Source organism: Durotheca rogersii (assembly GCF_024521655.1).
Source record: "Durotheca rogersii strain YMJ 92031201 chromosome Unknown GGS23scaffold_2, whole genome shotgun sequence".
NCBI lineage: Eukaryota > Fungi > Ascomycota > Sordariomycetes > Xylariales > Xylariaceae > Durotheca > Durotheca rogersii.
In genome coordinates, this window is record NW_026251233.1 from 277,288 (window position 1) to 293,133 (window position 15,846).

At 54.4% G+C, this 15,846-nt stretch overlaps 4 protein-coding genes across 4 annotated transcripts; 2 read left to right on the plus strand and 2 right to left on the minus strand.

Annotated features, from left to right (window-relative positions):
• Window positions 1–46: 46 nt before the first annotated feature.
• GGS23DRAFT_164209 (Septin-domain-containing protein) lies at window positions 47–1,648 on the plus strand. Its single transcript, XM_051511480.1, has 4 exons — window positions 47–231; window positions 326–488; window positions 566–876; window positions 934–1,648. Exons 1-4 carry the CDS (start codon window positions 127–129, stop codon window positions 1,507–1,509), a joined length of 1,155 nt encoding a protein of 384 aa, XP_051375877.1. The 5' UTR covers window positions 47–126; the 3' UTR covers window positions 1,510–1,648.
• Window positions 1,649–2,142: 494 nt separating this feature from the next.
• GGS23DRAFT_547137 (alpha-ketoacid dehydrogenase kinase) lies at window positions 2,143–4,851 on the minus strand. The gene is made up of 4 exons (XM_051515071.1): window positions 4,259–4,851; window positions 4,057–4,176; window positions 3,667–3,949; window positions 2,143–3,569 (listed from the first exon to the last, which is right to left on the minus strand). Exons 1-4 carry the CDS (start codon window positions 4,600–4,602, stop codon window positions 2,709–2,711), a joined length of 1,608 nt encoding a protein of 535 aa, XP_051375878.1. The 5' UTR covers window positions 4,603–4,851; the 3' UTR covers window positions 2,143–2,708.
• A 1,962-nt stretch (window positions 4,852–6,813) lies between these two features.
• On the plus strand, window positions 6,814–12,368 carry GGS23DRAFT_547142 (cysteine proteinase). Its single transcript, XM_051515072.1, has 9 exons — window positions 6,814–7,308; window positions 7,644–7,809; window positions 7,892–8,039; window positions 8,106–8,568; window positions 8,648–9,590; window positions 9,672–10,918; window positions 10,980–11,294; window positions 11,348–11,471; window positions 11,523–12,368. Exons 1-9 carry the CDS (start codon window positions 7,306–7,308, stop codon window positions 11,633–11,635), a joined length of 3,522 nt encoding a protein of 1,173 aa, XP_051375879.1. The 5' UTR covers window positions 6,814–7,305; the 3' UTR covers window positions 11,636–12,368.
• Window positions 12,369–12,814: 446 nt separating this feature from the next.
• On the minus strand, window positions 12,815–14,903 carry GGS23DRAFT_612269 (uncharacterized protein). Its single transcript, XM_051520475.1, has one exon. The coding sequence runs from the start codon at window positions 14,201–14,203 to the stop codon at window positions 13,043–13,045; it is 1,161 nt and encodes a 386-aa protein (XP_051375880.1). The 5' UTR covers window positions 14,204–14,903; the 3' UTR covers window positions 12,815–13,042.
• Window positions 14,904–15,846: the final 943 nt, after the last annotated feature.

The window sequence follows — 15,846 nt, forward strand, 5'->3', positions numbered from 1 at the left end:
AGTTCGCCCTTCCTTGTTCCTTGGGTCCAATACCATCCTCTCTCGACTCGCCGTCGCTTCTTGTTCTGCACCTGTTTGCGTGATAGCTAAACCGCCTTGACCTGTCTCCCTAATACCATCGTCACCATGCCACCAGCCACCGCCGAAAGCGCGTCGCCCATTGGCATTGCCAATCTGCCGAACCAGCGCCACAAGATCGTTGCGAAGCGAGGTGCTGCCTTTACTATCATGGTATGCTGCTAGCTACACTAACTAGTCATGCTCCGAGACACCCATTGCCCGTATAGATCGTCCCTGTCTCTGCTGCTGACCACAAGTGCTATAGGTCGCTGGTGAATCGGGGTTGGGCAAGACCACCTTCATCAACACCCTCTTCTCCACCACCATCAAGAACTATGCCGACCACAAGCGACGGCACCAGAAGCAGGTCGACAAGACGGTCGAGATCGAAATCACCAAGGCTGAATTGGAGGAGAAGTTCTTCAAAGGTGCCCATCACCCTCCCCCTTCCCGCCCGGATCGAACAGTACCTAATTACTGACCCTTTTTTTCTTTCTTCCCGCAGTTCGCTTAACTGTCATCGATACCCCCGGCTTCGGCGATTATGTGAACAACCGAGATTCCTGGATGCCCATCATCGAGTTTCTAGATGACCAGCACGAGTCGTATATGCTTCAGGAGCAACAACCCCGCCGCCAGGACAAGATCGACCTCCGTGTCCATGCCTGCCTGTATTTCATTAGGCCCACCGGCCACACCTTGAAGCCTCTGGACATTGAAGTCATGAAGAGACTCTGCTCGCGAGTTAACCTGATCCCCGTCATCGCTAAGGCTGATACCCTGAGCCCTGTCGATCTCGCTAAATTCAAGGCCAAGGTGCGTCCTGCGTATTTTCGTTTGACGTGTAAGCTCTTATTAATAATTACGTCGTAGATCCGCGCCGTCATCGAGGCTCAGAGCATCAAGATCTACCAGCCCCCGATTGAGGAGGACGACGAAGCTGCTGCCCAACACGCACGAAGCCTCATGGCCGCGATGCCTTTTGCGGTCATCGGCTCTGAGAAGGACGTCAAGACGGGCGATGGCCGCATCGTCAAGGGCCGTCAGTACTCCTGGGGTGTTGCCGAGGTCGAGAATGAGGACCACTGCGACTTCAAGAAGTTGCGGTCGATCTTGATCCGCACCCACATGCTCGACCTAATCCATACTACTGAGGAGCTCCACTACGAGGCGTACCGCGCTCAGCAGATGGAAACCCGCAAATTCGGCGAGGCCCGCCCCCGCAAGCTGGACAACCCTAAGTACAAGGAGGAGGAAGAGGCCCTTCGCAAGCGCTTCACCGAGCAGGTTAAGATCGAGGAGCAGCGATTTAGATCGTGGGAACAGAAGCTCATCGCGGAACGGGACCGCCTTAACAAGGACCTCGAACAGACGCACGCCCAAATCAAGCAACTCGAGAACGAGCTCGAGCAAATGCAAGGCAGCGTCGCCCGCAGCGGCCGTCGTTAGGGGAAACAAACGCCCGCCTATATACCCCGTTCACCTAACGATACGCGCAGTTTCCTATAGCAGCAGGTAAACGGCCTTGCGACTACTTGTAAGGGAGTATGGAGTTATGAAATTGCCGAGGGCGTCTTCTCTTTTCGGCAGTCTCCTAATGCGGCAGAAATGGGTCGCCTCTGGCTGCGTGCGCGTATGTACGTAGACGGATCGACGGATCGACGAATGGATATGCTTACCAGCTTAATTGCGTGCGCTGCTCGCTTAGTGGATGGGGAATTGAGAGGATGAAGACGAAGAAGCGAATTGACAGAAAAGTGCCCACGGTGTCTGTGTATGTGTGTACTACATGCGATACGATATCGATACGCCACCGTGTGTCTCTGAGCAGAGGATGGCGATTGAAGGGTGATGTCTTTAATTTATCTAACACTCGGCGAGAGGAGGGAGAGGAAGAGAAAGAAAAGAATACGCAAAAGATATTTCACCTTTTTTTTTTTGCCCGGTTGAGGGAGCAAAAGGGGGGAGGGAGGTCTGGTTGTGTGGATGGCTTCCCCAACCCAACCTCTCTCTTCTCGTCTTCCTATCTCCGGTTTCTCTGCTACCGACGAGGCCGAAGACCTCGAGTTGGATTAAATTAGGTCTTTTTTATTATTATTTAGCTCTTAGCGACTGTTAATTCCAGTTTCTCACGATACCATTATTCACGCCACCGCCGACGCTGTCTCCTCTCTGCGGCTATTGGAGAGGAAGAGAAGAAGGGGGTGCGCTGCTATTCCTTCAAAAGAAGGAAGGGAAGTTGTCCAACTCATGTTCGCCAGCTACACAGCCCGTTACATGAGCGCTACCCTGTATCCCCCCCCCGGAATCGCTCGACAACGTCATAGACAGATGTCGTAATTAATGAGGTGAATCAAGGTATGCTTTCACCTCCCCCCGTCTCACACTACTGCCTGGGCACATAAAACATAAGTGAGCTCTTCCCTCTTCCTCCTTAGTTTCTTTATATGTAAGGAGGCCTGCGTATCCGATATACGGGTGTCCCCAAGCGGGATCGGTAAAATGGCTAGAGAGAAGTGGAAGAAGGAGACTCAAAGGAGAGGATAGGGTATGATTCCCTGCCCGCCTACCTACCCCTCGTCCATTTTCTCATCCCCGCCCTCTCTTTTCGTTCGATATTCTTTTCTTTGAAAGTGGTCTCCACTGGGTCAGACGGCGTCCATGGCGGCGCGGGTGGTCAGCTGCTCGTTCTTATTGCCGAGCTTGGAGATCTGCAGAAAAGCGTCGACGCCGTATCCCTCGAGGCTGTGCAGCTCGAGGCTGCCGGCCCAGTACTCCGCGTAGACGCGGCTGAGAGGCAGGCCCATACCGAGCCGAAGGTTTGGCGGGCGCGTGGACAGTGACGAGAGCGAACTCTCGTGACCGCTACCGCCGCCCGAATAGGGCAAGGTGGCGCTCTCGACCTTCGGGTCTGAGGGGTCCTTGCTGCTGCTGCTGCTACTAGCGTTCTCGCTATGATGACGGCCGTCGTCGGCCCGGAGCTCCTGCAGCGTGGCGGCCATAAGGGGCACCTGCTCAAGGTTGGCGAGATGCTGGTTCTTGAGGGGCCCTTTGCCGAACGACCAAAGGTACGGCAGAATATCGCGTGGGATACCGCCCCCTTGGTCCGAGATGCGGATGATGACGTGCTGTTGCGCCTCACACACCGTCACCTCGATGGGCGCCGGTAGTGCGGTGCCCTCTTGGTACTTCTCTATGACGGCCTGGACTGAATTTCGGAGGAGCTCACCGATGATGTACTCGAGGTGGCTCAGAATGTACGGGAAGGAGGCATCTAGATGCCCGTTGATCCTGATCTCGGGTACCTTCGTGTTCGGTCCGTTGGCGGATCGGGCAAGGCCCTGTACAGCTTTGGCGCAGTGTTCGATCACGTCCTTAGCCACACACCTAATGAAAACCTCGCCAATGAACTCGGATTCGGAGAGCTTGGCTCCAGGCGAGAACCAATGCGAGTTGAAGGTTTCGGTCAGAGCCAGATGCTGCTCTGCAATAACTCTACGAGATATTCGCTGCGGATTTAGAAGACATCGCCCCAAAAGTTAGTTAGCCACGCTACGCTAGGGCCTCCGAGTCTGATCGCTAACATCGCGGGGCATATTTACGTACGGATCGTAAGATGGTATTCATGAAGTGGTCAAGCTCAGCAGCGGGCATCAGGCCGCTACATTCGAGAATACCCATGGACAACTTAGGGATCACAGTCAGGTGCGCGCGCAGCATCCGGAAGATCTCCTTGCACAGACGTTCGTTGTCCTCGAGTGTCTTGACCTCCTTGATGCGCCGGAAGGTGTCGAAGGCGTTATAGTAGAGCTCGTACACGTCGCTGATGTGCGGGTTTGTAACGACAACGTAGGGCAGACGCTGCATGTCGCGGATCCGGTGAGCGATCCTGCACAGCTTCAGTGTGAGTCTAGTGATCTAATTGCTCTCCATTGCGCTCTCCTCCCCTCCTCCCACCCCCGATCCCCGTATCTCTCTTCATAGCGGCGGGTTTACCTGGTTGGCAGCTCGGTTCGAACGTAGTTTGCCGAGCTGATCAGTCGCGCCTCGGTCAGCGACCGGCCGAATACCATCAGCTGTCGCAGGCTGATCGGGCGGGCTTCCTTTGCCACCCATCTGGGTTCGCAGGCGACCCGGTGTCAGCCACGGCCGAGGGGATGCTACGGGGGCCAGAAGGCGAGGGAGAGGCACGACGTACTCGTCTAACACCCGTACCGGCCGCCATTTCGCAGAATGCGACAACCGTCTACGTGTTGGCGTTGTCCTCGGGTCGCCATAGCCATCTGTCGAGCTCGAGGCAACCGGGGAGAGGATGAGGCTCGGTAGGTTTGTCGAGAGTCTCGGGCAGAGGGTGGCTAACCGGAAGGCCTTGGTGACATCTCGCACCGCGCGTGGTAACATACCGATGGTTCCATGCCAGAATGGATATATGCCGCTGGGAGGTGGTAAGCGATTTGAGGTATCCGGGCGTAAATGCGTTTTCCCCCTCCCACCGTCTTTTCTTTTTCCTCTTGCCGTCCCTTCCTTTTGAGAGCGTGGCATTTGAGTTTGGACTTGCCCTGACTACCTCACATATAGGTAGGTCATTAGGTACCTACCTACACCAAGCGCCTGAGGTAGAGGTACAGGTGCCAGTAGGTATCAGTAGCAGGTACCTCCTAAGGTGTTCCTTGTACTCAATATGCAGATACCTAAGCTACCTGAGGTCCCTAGGGAGATTGGTGTAGGTGCCCGATCTAAAGGTACCTCCTGCAACCTCAGTAACTTGTAACTCTGACAATGACTCAGGGGTGACTGGCATTTGGTAGGTTGCAACTCTCACAATCCGCATGGCTCTCCCCTCCTCTTATCCTCGCAATAAGCTGACCGGCGGGCTGTTTAGGTACCTAGGTACTAGGTACGTACAAATTGTGCCCAGGCTCGGTCTCAGTAATGGGAGCTACAACATCTTCAAAGATGCTAAGAGGAGGAAGGTACCATATATAGGTATGATTTAAGTATGCAGATACTTAGTACCTAACTTAATCTTGTTTCTGCCCTCTTCTACATACCTAACTATACGTAAATACCTAGGTGCCTCTATGAGGTAGGTGCATTCATATTTATGTATTAGCAACTACCTGCTATAAATATTTATTATTATATAGTTCTTTTTCTTGCGAGCGGTCCTATTTTATGGCCTTTTACTTCCGAGTGGTATTGCTTATACGAAGTTATATAGATTGATTGTATATACTTATCTACCTTAAGTAGGTTATGAGGCCGCTCTCATCACTCTTACAGTTTACTGTCGCTGCCTTTCCCGAGCTAATTGGCTCAGCTATCTGTATCTGACCCTACCCGGGAACCTCCACACCACGATGTCCCGCGGCAGGTAGAAGGCTTTGATTAAGCCTAGACCCTTAGGGCGACTGGAGCCAGCCTTCCGGAGGGGGGTCCGTCATAGGAGACATATGCATATAGAGAGAGGCCTTTAGCGTTAGAGTCCTTATGAGTTCAAGAGAGCAGCTAGCTACGTCCATTTACTACTGCCTGAGCTCTTGACGTCTGTGCGATACCTATAGCGACACCCCTCCGTAATGCGGTTGTACTGAGTGTTTAGTAAGGCGTCCGCTCCTAAGCCGGTGCGTTGAGGTTTCTGCCCTACTAGTACTACCTTACGCTAAAACGAGAGCAGGGCGAGCAGCGTAGAGCATAGGGCAAAGCTTATCTACCATAAACTTACCAGCCTGTTGCCTAGCTCCCCCTATCTCTAGATAGAGGGGTGATGCTCAAGCAAGGGAATACCTAGGTAAGGGCAGATTCTATGAGTAGGTAAAACTAAGAAACAAGGTGGTAATATGAGAGGATATTAGAGGATGTCGGCAGGCCAAGAGATAGTACCCAACTACCCAAGGTGCCTCGGCATGTTCTTAGCTAGGCTTACTAGGTAGGTACCTACGGGCGTCAATATAGCAGCTGTACCGTACATCCTTGCTCCCTCTAGACATCTCCAACCTAAAACTTACATATAGTAGGGATATGGTATTAACAAGGGATATTACCTGCTCTGGGGGGACTTGAATGGCGTGGTGCTTCCTCTACACGTACGCATGTACCTACCTGAAAATGATGTCTTTTAAAAGCTGGGTGCTTAGCCCTCCTTATTCTACCCATAGGGGCTTGGCTGGGTTTTCACATCCAAACAGACTTGTTGTTTATAGGGTTGTAATTATGTGTACAGGGGGTAGTATTCACTGCAACCGCATCGTAAGGCTTTACAGAGGTAGGTACCTACCTCCTAGAGGAGGTACCTATGTATTATAGGCAACTCGAGGAGGTACCTACCTTAGGAGGTAGGCACCTACATATAACCTGAGGGAGATACCTAAGGTAGGTAGGTAATTATTACACATGTACCTGACCTTGATGCCATTATGCCTACCTAAGGCAGGCACCTAGGTAGGTACCTAGGTATTATACCTCTTATAGTAGGTACCTAGCCTAGGTTAACGTTAGGTTGCGAGTTTGATGTGGAAGATAGGTACGTCCGCCCGGCCTAGCATTCATTGAGATCAAACGCTTCGATGTGGGCACGTAGACAGGTACGAGCAATGTTGCATCACGATTCACAGTGCCGTGTACGCATTAGGCACATGTATAGCGGATCCAAACAGGCATCGATTTACACGTACGTACCCGCCGACCTTCTGCGGGGAGGTATATTAGGTACCTCGTACCTCCGTAGTACGTCGTAGCCTGGATTGCCCTGCCCATGGCTTCCGCACCTAGTATGGGGGAGAGAAGAGGGGGGGGGGCAACGTAGGGATCTCTCTCTGCGTCGACCTGGCTAGGTCGATGAAGCAATCCTAAAAACAGCTTCATCCTTACTTCCTACCTGATCAACTTACCCGATCAACTAACGTCCACTCCTCTTCGCTTCTCCCCATTCCCCAGCCTGCGCTCGGTCGCATCCATCCGCCCTACGTCCTCCATATACGTTACAGTTTCCGACTACCAGCCGTCTGCTACGGTTGCTGATAGCGAGCCAGACAGCCTATCCTCGTCTTCTCTCATTTAGTCGCTCCCACGCCACGCCACTCTGGAGAAACCCAGTCCGGCGGCGTTGTCGGCAACTCGACCACCTACGCAACCTGACGAGGCCGCGACCGGGGAGGATCATTTGACACTGAATGAAGCCAGAAGAACTTGGCCTCCGGCACAACCAGGTAGACTTACGCATCGTGGGCCATCCCACGCGCAAATATGGTGGGTTTGCCTCACCTACGCACTCCCAACCTTCTCTCTCGACGGCCTGGCTCCTGCCTGCCAAAGAAACATCATTTCACGCACAATTCACTCTTTTTTCCCGAGTCATATCGCCCCTCTCCTACTCCTCTACCCCCTCTACGAGCCGATTTTGCCCGCCCACTCGCCCGCCCGCCTGCTCCCCGAGCCTATGGAGAGGCACTGGTCCTGACAAGCCCTCCCAATTTCAAACACATGAAAATCTATCTGTGAAGGCTTCCCGCACCCCCCTCTCCTTCCCCCAAACCACCCCCGCCACCACGATGAGCCAAGCTAACTAGGCCCGTCTCCGACAGAGCTACGATTCCGAGATCCACTCGCTGAGTGACACGATGGTTGATAGCCAGGATGAGATGGTCGTCCAGCCGGCCTCGGGCGAGAGGGATCAGGTCGCTGAAATCAACCCAGACCACCTAGACAACGACACCGAACAATCCAAAAATGTCATCTTGGCCACCGACTGTATGTGCGAACCCGAATCACCGGCATTGTCCCCCTTCCCCCCCCAGAAGATCTATGTGCTGATGAGGCTGTTGTGTTCCAGTTGAGGCTATGAAGGCGATAGCGCTACCTCCTCTTCTTGACGAACCCCCGATTCTGGAAGATGCTGTCAACACCTGGACTGTGGAAAATTGGAGAGCTCTCTCGAAAAAAGAGCATGGCCCCATATTCGAGGCGGGCGGATTCCCATGGTAAGCACGCCCTAGTAGCACTACTCCCTTTCCCTTGGACGTCTTCTGATCGACCTGGTCCAACAGGCGAATACTCCTTTTCCCCTTCGGCAACAATGTCGACCAATCATCGATATATCTCGAGCATGGCTTCGAGGACACAAGCAGCATACCTGAGGACTGGAGTTGCTGCGTGCAGTTCGCGCTGGTCATGTGGAACATCAACCAGCCTTCCTTGCACTTCCACCACAACGCGCATCACCGCTTTACCAAAGAAGAGAGCGATTGGGGGTTCACTCGATTTCTGGAGCTTAGGAAGATGTTCCAACAGCCGTGGGACAACTCCAATCGACCTCTGGTGGAAAATGATGCCGTCAACATTACTGCATATGTTAGAGTGGTCAAGGATGAGACAGGTGTGCTGTGGCACAATTTCAACAACTACGATTCCAAGAAGGAGACGGGCTATGTTGGCTTAAAGAACCAGGGCGCCACATGTTACCTCAACTCACTCCTACAATCATTATTCTTCACCAACGCGTTCCGAAAGGTAAGACGGTACACTCGCTGCTCTGCGAGCCGGATGTTGAGCCCAAAGCGGGAACGCATGCTAACGTGCCATGGCATAGGCCGTATACGAAATCCCAACAGCCGAGGATGAGAGCATCACTAACAGTGCTTACACCCTCCAGAGGCTGTTTTACCAGCTCCAGATATCCAACTCGGCTGTGGGTACCACTGAACTGACCAAATCCTTCGGCTGGGATACTCGACATATCTTTGAGCAACAAGACGTGCAGGAGCTGTCCCGCAAGCTGATTGAGCGTATGGAAGAGAGGATGAAGGGCACTGCCGCCGAGGATGCCCTCCCACGTATGCTCAGCGGTAAAGTCAAAACGTATGTGTCCTGTATCGACGTCGAGTATGAATCCAGCCGAATTGAGGACTTTTGGGACATTCAACTCAACGTCAGAGGCATTCATAACCTCGAGGAAAGCTTCAAGGATTACATTCAGCAGGAGACGCTAGATGGCGACAATAAGTACTGGGCCGGCGATGAGTTCAAATACCAGGATGCTCGCAAGGGCGTCATCTTCAAGAGCTTCCCCGAAGTGCTACACCTGCACCTGAAGAGATTCGAGTACGATATCCAGCGTGATACTATGATGAAGATCAACGATCGCTTCGAGTACCCCGAAGTCTTAAACCTGGAGCCATTCCTCGACAACGACGCAGACAAATCTGAGCCGTGGATATATAAATTACATGGTGTTCTAGTGCACAGCGGAGACCTCAACGGCGGTCATTATTATGCCTACCTTAAGCCTAATAAGGACGGCTGGTTTCACAAGTTCGACGACGACAAGGTCACGAAAGCCACGATGAGGGAGACCCTCGAGGAGAATTTCGGAGGCGAGTACCCGGCATCGCTTGTGCAGGCTCGGACCGGCCTCCAAAAGAAGGCGCCAATAATGCGTCAGATGAGCGCGTACATGCTAGTATATATCCGAGAGTCTCGGCTAGATCAAGTTTTGACGCCGGTCAACAAAGAAGACTGCCCGGCACACCTCCGTAAGTTCCCCCGTCCCCACCACCCTCGGTTTGGACTCTCTGGTTTAAAGCAGAGCGATCGCGCTAACCATCCACCGGCAGAGAAACGTCTCGATGAGGAGGCGGCTGCCAGGGAAGCCAAGAAAAGGGAGCGAGAAGAGCAGCACCTATACCTCCCCGCCAAGGTCATCACCGAAGAGAGTTTCAGGCATCACGGAGGGACCGATCTCACAAATTTTGACGCAAACCCTGCCGAGGATCCCGCGGCGCCCAGGTTCTACCGCACAAAGAAGCAAACCAGCATGGAGGATCTAGTCGCGCAGATTGCCCACGACATAAACCAAAGTCCTAAGATGGTACGTCTGTGGATCATGGTTAATCGACAGAATAAGACCACTCGGCCCGACCAGCCGATAATGGACTTGAAGCCGACGATAGAAGAAACTTTCTCTCGAACCACCACGACAAGTAGAGACTATGCACTGAGGGTATGGGCTGAGGTAGCAGAGGAGGTCGACGCCAAAGGGGATGCCATTTGGCCTACCTACCAGAGCAACGCCAACGGCGTCGTCGTTAAAAATGACTTGATCCTCCTATTCCTGAAACACTTCGACGCCGAGAAACAGACACTCGAAGGGGTTGGCCATATCTACGTCAGCAAAGAGAAGAGGGTTGAAGAACTAGTGCCTATAATTGCGAAGAAGATGGGATGGGGCGAAAAGTTGCCCTCGGGGGAGCAGTTAGCTATGTGGGAGGAGATCAAGCCGGCTATGATCGAGAGCTTGAAGGCAAAACAATCCCTGAAGGCAGCCGAGTTGCAAGACGGCGATATAATATGCTTCCAGAGAGTGGTCGATCGTAAGTCTGGAGAGATACTTGGCAAGATACCACGCCTCGGGGACAGGAGCCCGGAGGAGACACCTAGGCGGTGGGACAGATACGACGATGCTAAAGCGTTCTACGACTTCCTGTGCAACAAGAGGGAGATTCGTTTCGACCCCCATCCGCGGTACGAAAAGGCAAACTATCAGAGTTTCATCCTGACTCTTAGCACCAAGATTTTCTACGACCAACTGGCCGAGAGGGTGGGCGAACAGTTGGGAGTAGAGCCGACTCACCTACGCTTCTTCACGGTCAACGCCTCGACGGGCACTCCTAAGGCGCCTATCAAAAGGGCGCAAGCCCAGAATCAAAACCTCGGCACCTTACTCAACAACGCTTATTCCACGCAAGGCACGCCAACTAAGCCCAACTCGCTCTTCTTCGAGGTTCTCGACATGAGCTTAGCGGAGCTTGACACCAAGAAGAATGTCAAAGTCACCTGGCTTAGTGAGGGGATAACGAAAGCCGTAAGTTTCCGGACACCCATAAACATGGTTGCTTTTTACTCTGCTCACCAAGGCCTCTTAGGACTCCTTCGACGTTCTGGTTCCCAAGCAAGGACATATCGAGGACCTCGTCCAGGCACTCACCAAGAAAGCCCAAATCCAAGATGAGCAGGAAGGCGGCCGCATAAGGGTCTACGAGATAAATCATCACAAGTTTTTCCGAGACCTCGCGCCCAACTATCCGGTGGTCAGTCTCAACGACTACGCAGATATTATCGCAGAACGCATCCCGGAAGAAGAGGCAGACGCGGACGATAGGGACTTCATTAGGGTCGTCCACTTCCAGAACGATTCGAGCCGAGTCCACGGCATCCCGTTCAAGTTCCTGCTCAAGGAGGTACGTAAATCTGGATCCCATCTAAGAGAATCGACAACGCTGATTGGATCTAGGGTGAGCCGTTCTCGGAAACGAAAAAGCGTCTAGAGAAGCGAACAGGTATCAAAGGGAAGGCATTCGAAAAGATTAAGTTCGCGATCTTACGACGCTATCAGAAGCCAGCTTATATTGGCGATGGTAAGAAAAGAATTCTAGTGACGCCTGCAAGACTGGGCTAACAGGTTGTAGACGATGTACTCTTTGACGAGGGTGGTTCGCTAGAGGATGATATCTTACTCGGATTGGATCACCCAGACCGGACTAGAGCAACGCGGAACGGCGGAGAAATGTTCCTCAGGTAGACATTGGCATCTATGTCTCATCCATTGCCGAGGTATTCAACTCTATCCTCTTGCATACTGCCCAGATGCGCTAGATTTCGGCGGCGTGACAAGGAGAGGCTGTCTGATGGTTCTAGCCGACGACGGCCTGCAAACCCGAGCATACCTGTTGTATTCAGTAGTCATTGGCTTTCTACGGCGTTATCGCCGATCCGTCCAGATGTGCTGGTGCTCCAAACAATCGCACGATGAATATAAGGCAAAGAGCAATCAGAATGGAGGCCGGGAGGGGTTCAATAAAAAATGGTATTGCGGTACCTTCTACAGGAATGAAGCGCCGCGGAAGTCCTAGGCACAGGACGATGTCCGCAGGGCCTGAGCAATAAGGTGGTTCTGTAGGCGACTTAGCCATATTAATGGCGTGGCCGTCGTGAAAGAAGAACTGGCTGGCTAGCTAGGTGCTTGGCTGCCCAGGGAGGAATTCACGGATCGGGACCTCGAGGGCTTTACGACCGGACAACAACACTGAGAGCCTCGTCGTTTTGCCGCGGACCCGTGGGAGGGCTCGGTACCTCGGAAGATAGGATACATATGATTATAGAAGCTTCGACGCGGGAAGTATTCTCTACTTTTATACCTACCTCCCGTAAGGGCTGGGCCGGACCGGACACCGTGACCCTGTCTAGAGAGTGTCTATGCTATGCCATAGCGCGCTAGGTAACTATTGCCTATCGGGCGGTGGGCGGGCTGTCGGGCGGGCGGAAGGTGGGCATGTAGGCTATCGCCGTCTGTGTATTTCCGTCGAGGTACAGCAGCGCGAAGCAGGGCTAGGTAAAGCTACACGGGAAGAGGCAGCCGTAACAGCGACGGCAAAGAAGCAAAGAGGTTATGACCCTCAGTTTGGTCTGGTTGGTTGATGTTGGTGGATCGATTTGACTAATTTCGATCGACTAGATCGATCAATCGGTCTGTTCCCTCCCCCCCTCCTCTTCTCCCCCTGGCCCTGAGTAACAAAATATAGTCCTCCGCGACGCCCTTCGCCGTCGAGATCCGGGAATATCGTCTCTTAGCCCAAGTAAAGCCGCCCGACATGTCTGTCGCCCCTTTGCGCGCGGCGAAGAGGAACTTTTCCCAACAGTTCCGACAAGGGGTTCTTATGTACATCCACGACCTCCGTCCACCCACGCAAGCATAATTCTGCCCCTTCTATATATCGCGGCGTGGGAGGTTGAGAAAATAAGGGCGACGAGGGAGAGCTGCGAGAGCGGTAGTGCTCTCCAGCTGGCTAAGGTATTAGCTTGCTTGCTTGCTTGGTCGGGGTATACGTGTGGGGGTGCGAGAACTGGACTAGGGGTAATGCGGTCGAGTGAACGAGTAGCCAGGTGAGAGGCGGCGTAGGGTATGTCTGACAGCTGGAGCGACCGGGGCTCATTTGCTGGCACGACGGCGAAGGCTCGGCGAGTCGTTGGCGGCCGCGTCTTCGCCCCCCTCGCTGTTCTCCCACGCACCAGGATGGTGGTTGCCGGGGCGTCCGCGCGAGCGGCCCGACGACGACGACGACGTTGTCACGACGAGCGTCGAGGACGAGGCGTAGGGGTGCGACGAGGCGCTGCGTGGGCCCGAGGGCGTCGATGGCGGCGGGAACCCGGACGAGGCGCCTGAGCTTGTCGAGGTCGCTGGGAACCTGGATGAGACGTCTGAGCTCGTCGCTGGCGTGCCTGGCGCTGAGGGGGGGGGCGCGGAGATTACGGCCACGACGGTCGCCGGCCTGACGCTGGGGAATCCGTACGGGTTGGTCTCGAGCGAGCCTGGGCCGTCAAAGAAGTGGCGGTAGAGGCGCTGCGCCCGCAGGTATGGGGGCACGTCGTCGCCCGTGTTGGGCTGGGCGCCATCAGCTTCGTGGCGCTCGCTGGCCTCGCCGTCGCTGTGTTCGGGGCTCTCAACGGCTAGGATCTCCACTTCCTGTGGCTCGTCTCCGTCTTCCGTATCCGTCTCATTCGCCTGGCTGCCCCGGCTCTTGCTCTCCGGGGACTCTGTTTCCTCGTCCTCGTCCTCGTCCGTTTCCTGCTTCTTGCCCTTCTTCTTGGAGCGCGCCGCCCTTTTCTGGTTGCGGGCGCGGGTGCGGGCGGCTGCTAGACGCTCACGCGCCGCCTCCCTCTCGAGCTTCACAAGCGGGCGCGCGAAGACGTTCTCAAAAATGTGCGGGGGGCGCCGCCACCTCCTGACACCGCGGCCCAGGCTCCTCTTCATCACCTTCTCAGCCGCCTTGGCCCTCTCGGCCTTGGAGTCGGACTGGGTGCCAGCGCCGCTCGTCCGACTCTTCTTCGAGGGCGGCGGCGGCGACGAGGGTGATGGTGGGGGGTGCTCGTCCTCGGCGGTCCCGCGCTGCTGCAGCCGGCACGCGCGGCAGAGGCCCTGCGGGTCGCGCTCGCGTGTCGGCACGGTGCGGTTCCGCAGGCCCTCAGAGCAGCACCCGAGGCGTCGTGCGGGCCGTGCCGCAACGCAGTATCGGTTACGCGTCCTCAACGTCAAGACCGCCGAGCAGTCGGGCGTGTGACAGAGCGTTTGGTGAAGGAGCTGCAGGCACATCCTGTCGGCGCCCCGGGAGAGATGACTTCGAGATCGAGTTAGTTGATTAGTATAGGGCACATAAGGTCTACTGCGCAAGAGAGAAGAAGGATGAAAAGAAAAGGGGGCTGGAGGATGAAACACAATAGGATTTACGGAGAAGGCACTGTGTGGACGTGTTGATGATGAGGAAGAGGTAGGTAAGTCGAGATGGGAGGAGTGGTGAATGAGCAGCCGACACGGCAAGGCTAGTATATAGATTTGATTGATGGCATGTTGGCTGTTTAATACGCCGTCGCCTGGTTGATAGATGGGTGTTGCTGGTTAACAGGTTGCTAGGTTAACACGTCTATAGGCGGACGGACATATAGCGGACGGAGGCAAGTAGAGCCAGTCGGTTGATTTTATGAGCAGGTGTTCGACGGTACTCGATATAAGACATGCATCTGGACTCTCCTTTCGCTGTCTTGGGATACGGGCTCGGTATGTATGTTGAGAGAAAAGCGTATAGGAGGTATCGTTCGCATCTACTCAACCTGGCTCCGTTCGGGTGTCCATCAAGGCGAAGGACGACTACGGGCTAGTAGGCGAAAAGGTGGGATGCTTAGGGCAACTACCAGACGAAACGCCCGAGCCTGCGGTTAGTCTGCCCTTTTGGCATCGCAATATTAGCATCGCAAAACATCGAACCGTGTCAAGTGTCACGAATGTTAATGTTATGGTTTTTGGCGCAGGCGCCTACGTGTGCGTCGGCGTTGGAAACTATATTGCGGGCGAACCGAGAGAAATCCCCGAACAGTAGTAAAGAGGGAGGAGGAGGGGGTTGAGAAGAAGGTGGTCTAGTGAAGTCACTTTTGCTACTCGCAAACTCGGGGGTTTGTGCTGGTTATTTTATGCGCCGCGAATAGGGGCCGGGCGGTTGTACTCGCACATTGTCACGAAAGACGAAGAAGAGAGAAACAAAGAAGAGACCGGTCTGGTCGAGCATCGAATATCGCGATCGCAATACGCCAGTAGAAGCGAAGTACCTCGCCGGGCATATAGCGTTCTACGCTCGTCGGAGCCGAACCTAGCGGATATCAAAGTCCCAAGGCAGGTTTTTTTTTTGGATTTGAGAGAGCTGTCACGTCCGTCTGGGAGCGACTATAGGAGCGAGCCATCGGAGGCTTGCCCTCGAGGACCGGGCCGGGCGCGTCGCAAGTTCTCAGCCCGCGAGAAGGCGGATGGTGTGTATACGGCCCGGGACGGAGGGCGGGAAAGATGTTGTTGACGTGCTAGCTTCGCTAGACTCCCGAGTAACACCAGCAACCACGACGAGAATTTCCCAGTTGAACCTGGAAACGAAAACAAATCGAAAGAATGCTAATTTGTTTATTTATTTGTCCGTGTGTTCGTCTCCAAAGGAGAGAGAGAGAGAGAGAGAGAGAAATGGAACCACGGTGAGGACGGAGGAACGGGGATGTGGCGAGTGCGGTGGATCTCGGGAGGCGCGACGCCGGCGAGATGGTTGATGCCGTGCCGACGATGATGCGGCGCCGGAAGGAGCGCGGGAGGTATGGGCCGTGGTCGGCTAGAGGCGGCTGCTGCCAGCTGCTGACTGTTCCTCGATCCGACCGTCGAGTCGTGTCGTCGGCTTTCCGAAGGCGGCGCGCATGACATGATCG

What these genes read in the sequence shown, in the direction of transcription:
- GGS23DRAFT_164209 (XM_051511480.1), top strand. Translation starts at nt 127, where the DNA reads ATGCCACCAGCCACCGCCGAAAGCGCGTCGCCCATTGGCATTGCCAAT. An exon ending in GGAGGAGAAGTTCTTCAAAG is followed by an intron (nt 489 to 565) that starts GTGCCCATCACC and finishes TTCTTCCCGCAG; the next exon opens with TTCGCTTAACTGTCATCGAT. An exon ending in TCGCTAAATTCAAGGCCAAG is followed by an intron (nt 877 to 933) that starts GTGCGTCCTGCG and finishes ATTACGTCGTAG; the next exon opens with ATCCGCGCCGTCATCGAGGC.
- GGS23DRAFT_547137 (XM_051515071.1), bottom strand. Translation starts at nt 4,602, where the DNA reads ATGCCACGCTCTCAAAAGGAAGGGACGGCAAGAGGAAAAAGAAAAGAC. An exon ending in CCGGTACGGGTGTTAGACGA is followed by an intron (nt 4,177 to 4,258) that starts GTACGTCGTGCC and finishes CTGCGAACCCAG; the next exon opens with ATGGGTGGCAAAGGAAGCCC. An exon ending in CGAACCGAGCTGCCAACCAG is followed by an intron (nt 3,950 to 4,056) that starts GTAAACCCGCCG and finishes GAAGCTGTGCAG; the next exon opens with GATCGCTCACCGGATCCGCG.
- GGS23DRAFT_547142 (XM_051515072.1), top strand. An exon ending in TCACCAACGCGTTCCGAAAG is followed by an intron (nt 8,569 to 8,647) that starts GTAAGACGGTAC and finishes GCCATGGCATAG; the next exon opens with GCCGTATACGAAATCCCAAC. An exon ending in TCAAGTTCCTGCTCAAGGAG is followed by an intron (nt 11,295 to 11,347) that starts GTACGTAAATCT and finishes GATTGGATCTAG; the next exon opens with GGTGAGCCGTTCTCGGAAAC.
- GGS23DRAFT_612269 (XM_051520475.1), bottom strand. Translation starts at nt 14,203, where the DNA reads ATGTGCCTGCAGCTCCTTCACCAAACGCTCTGTCACACGCCCGACTGC.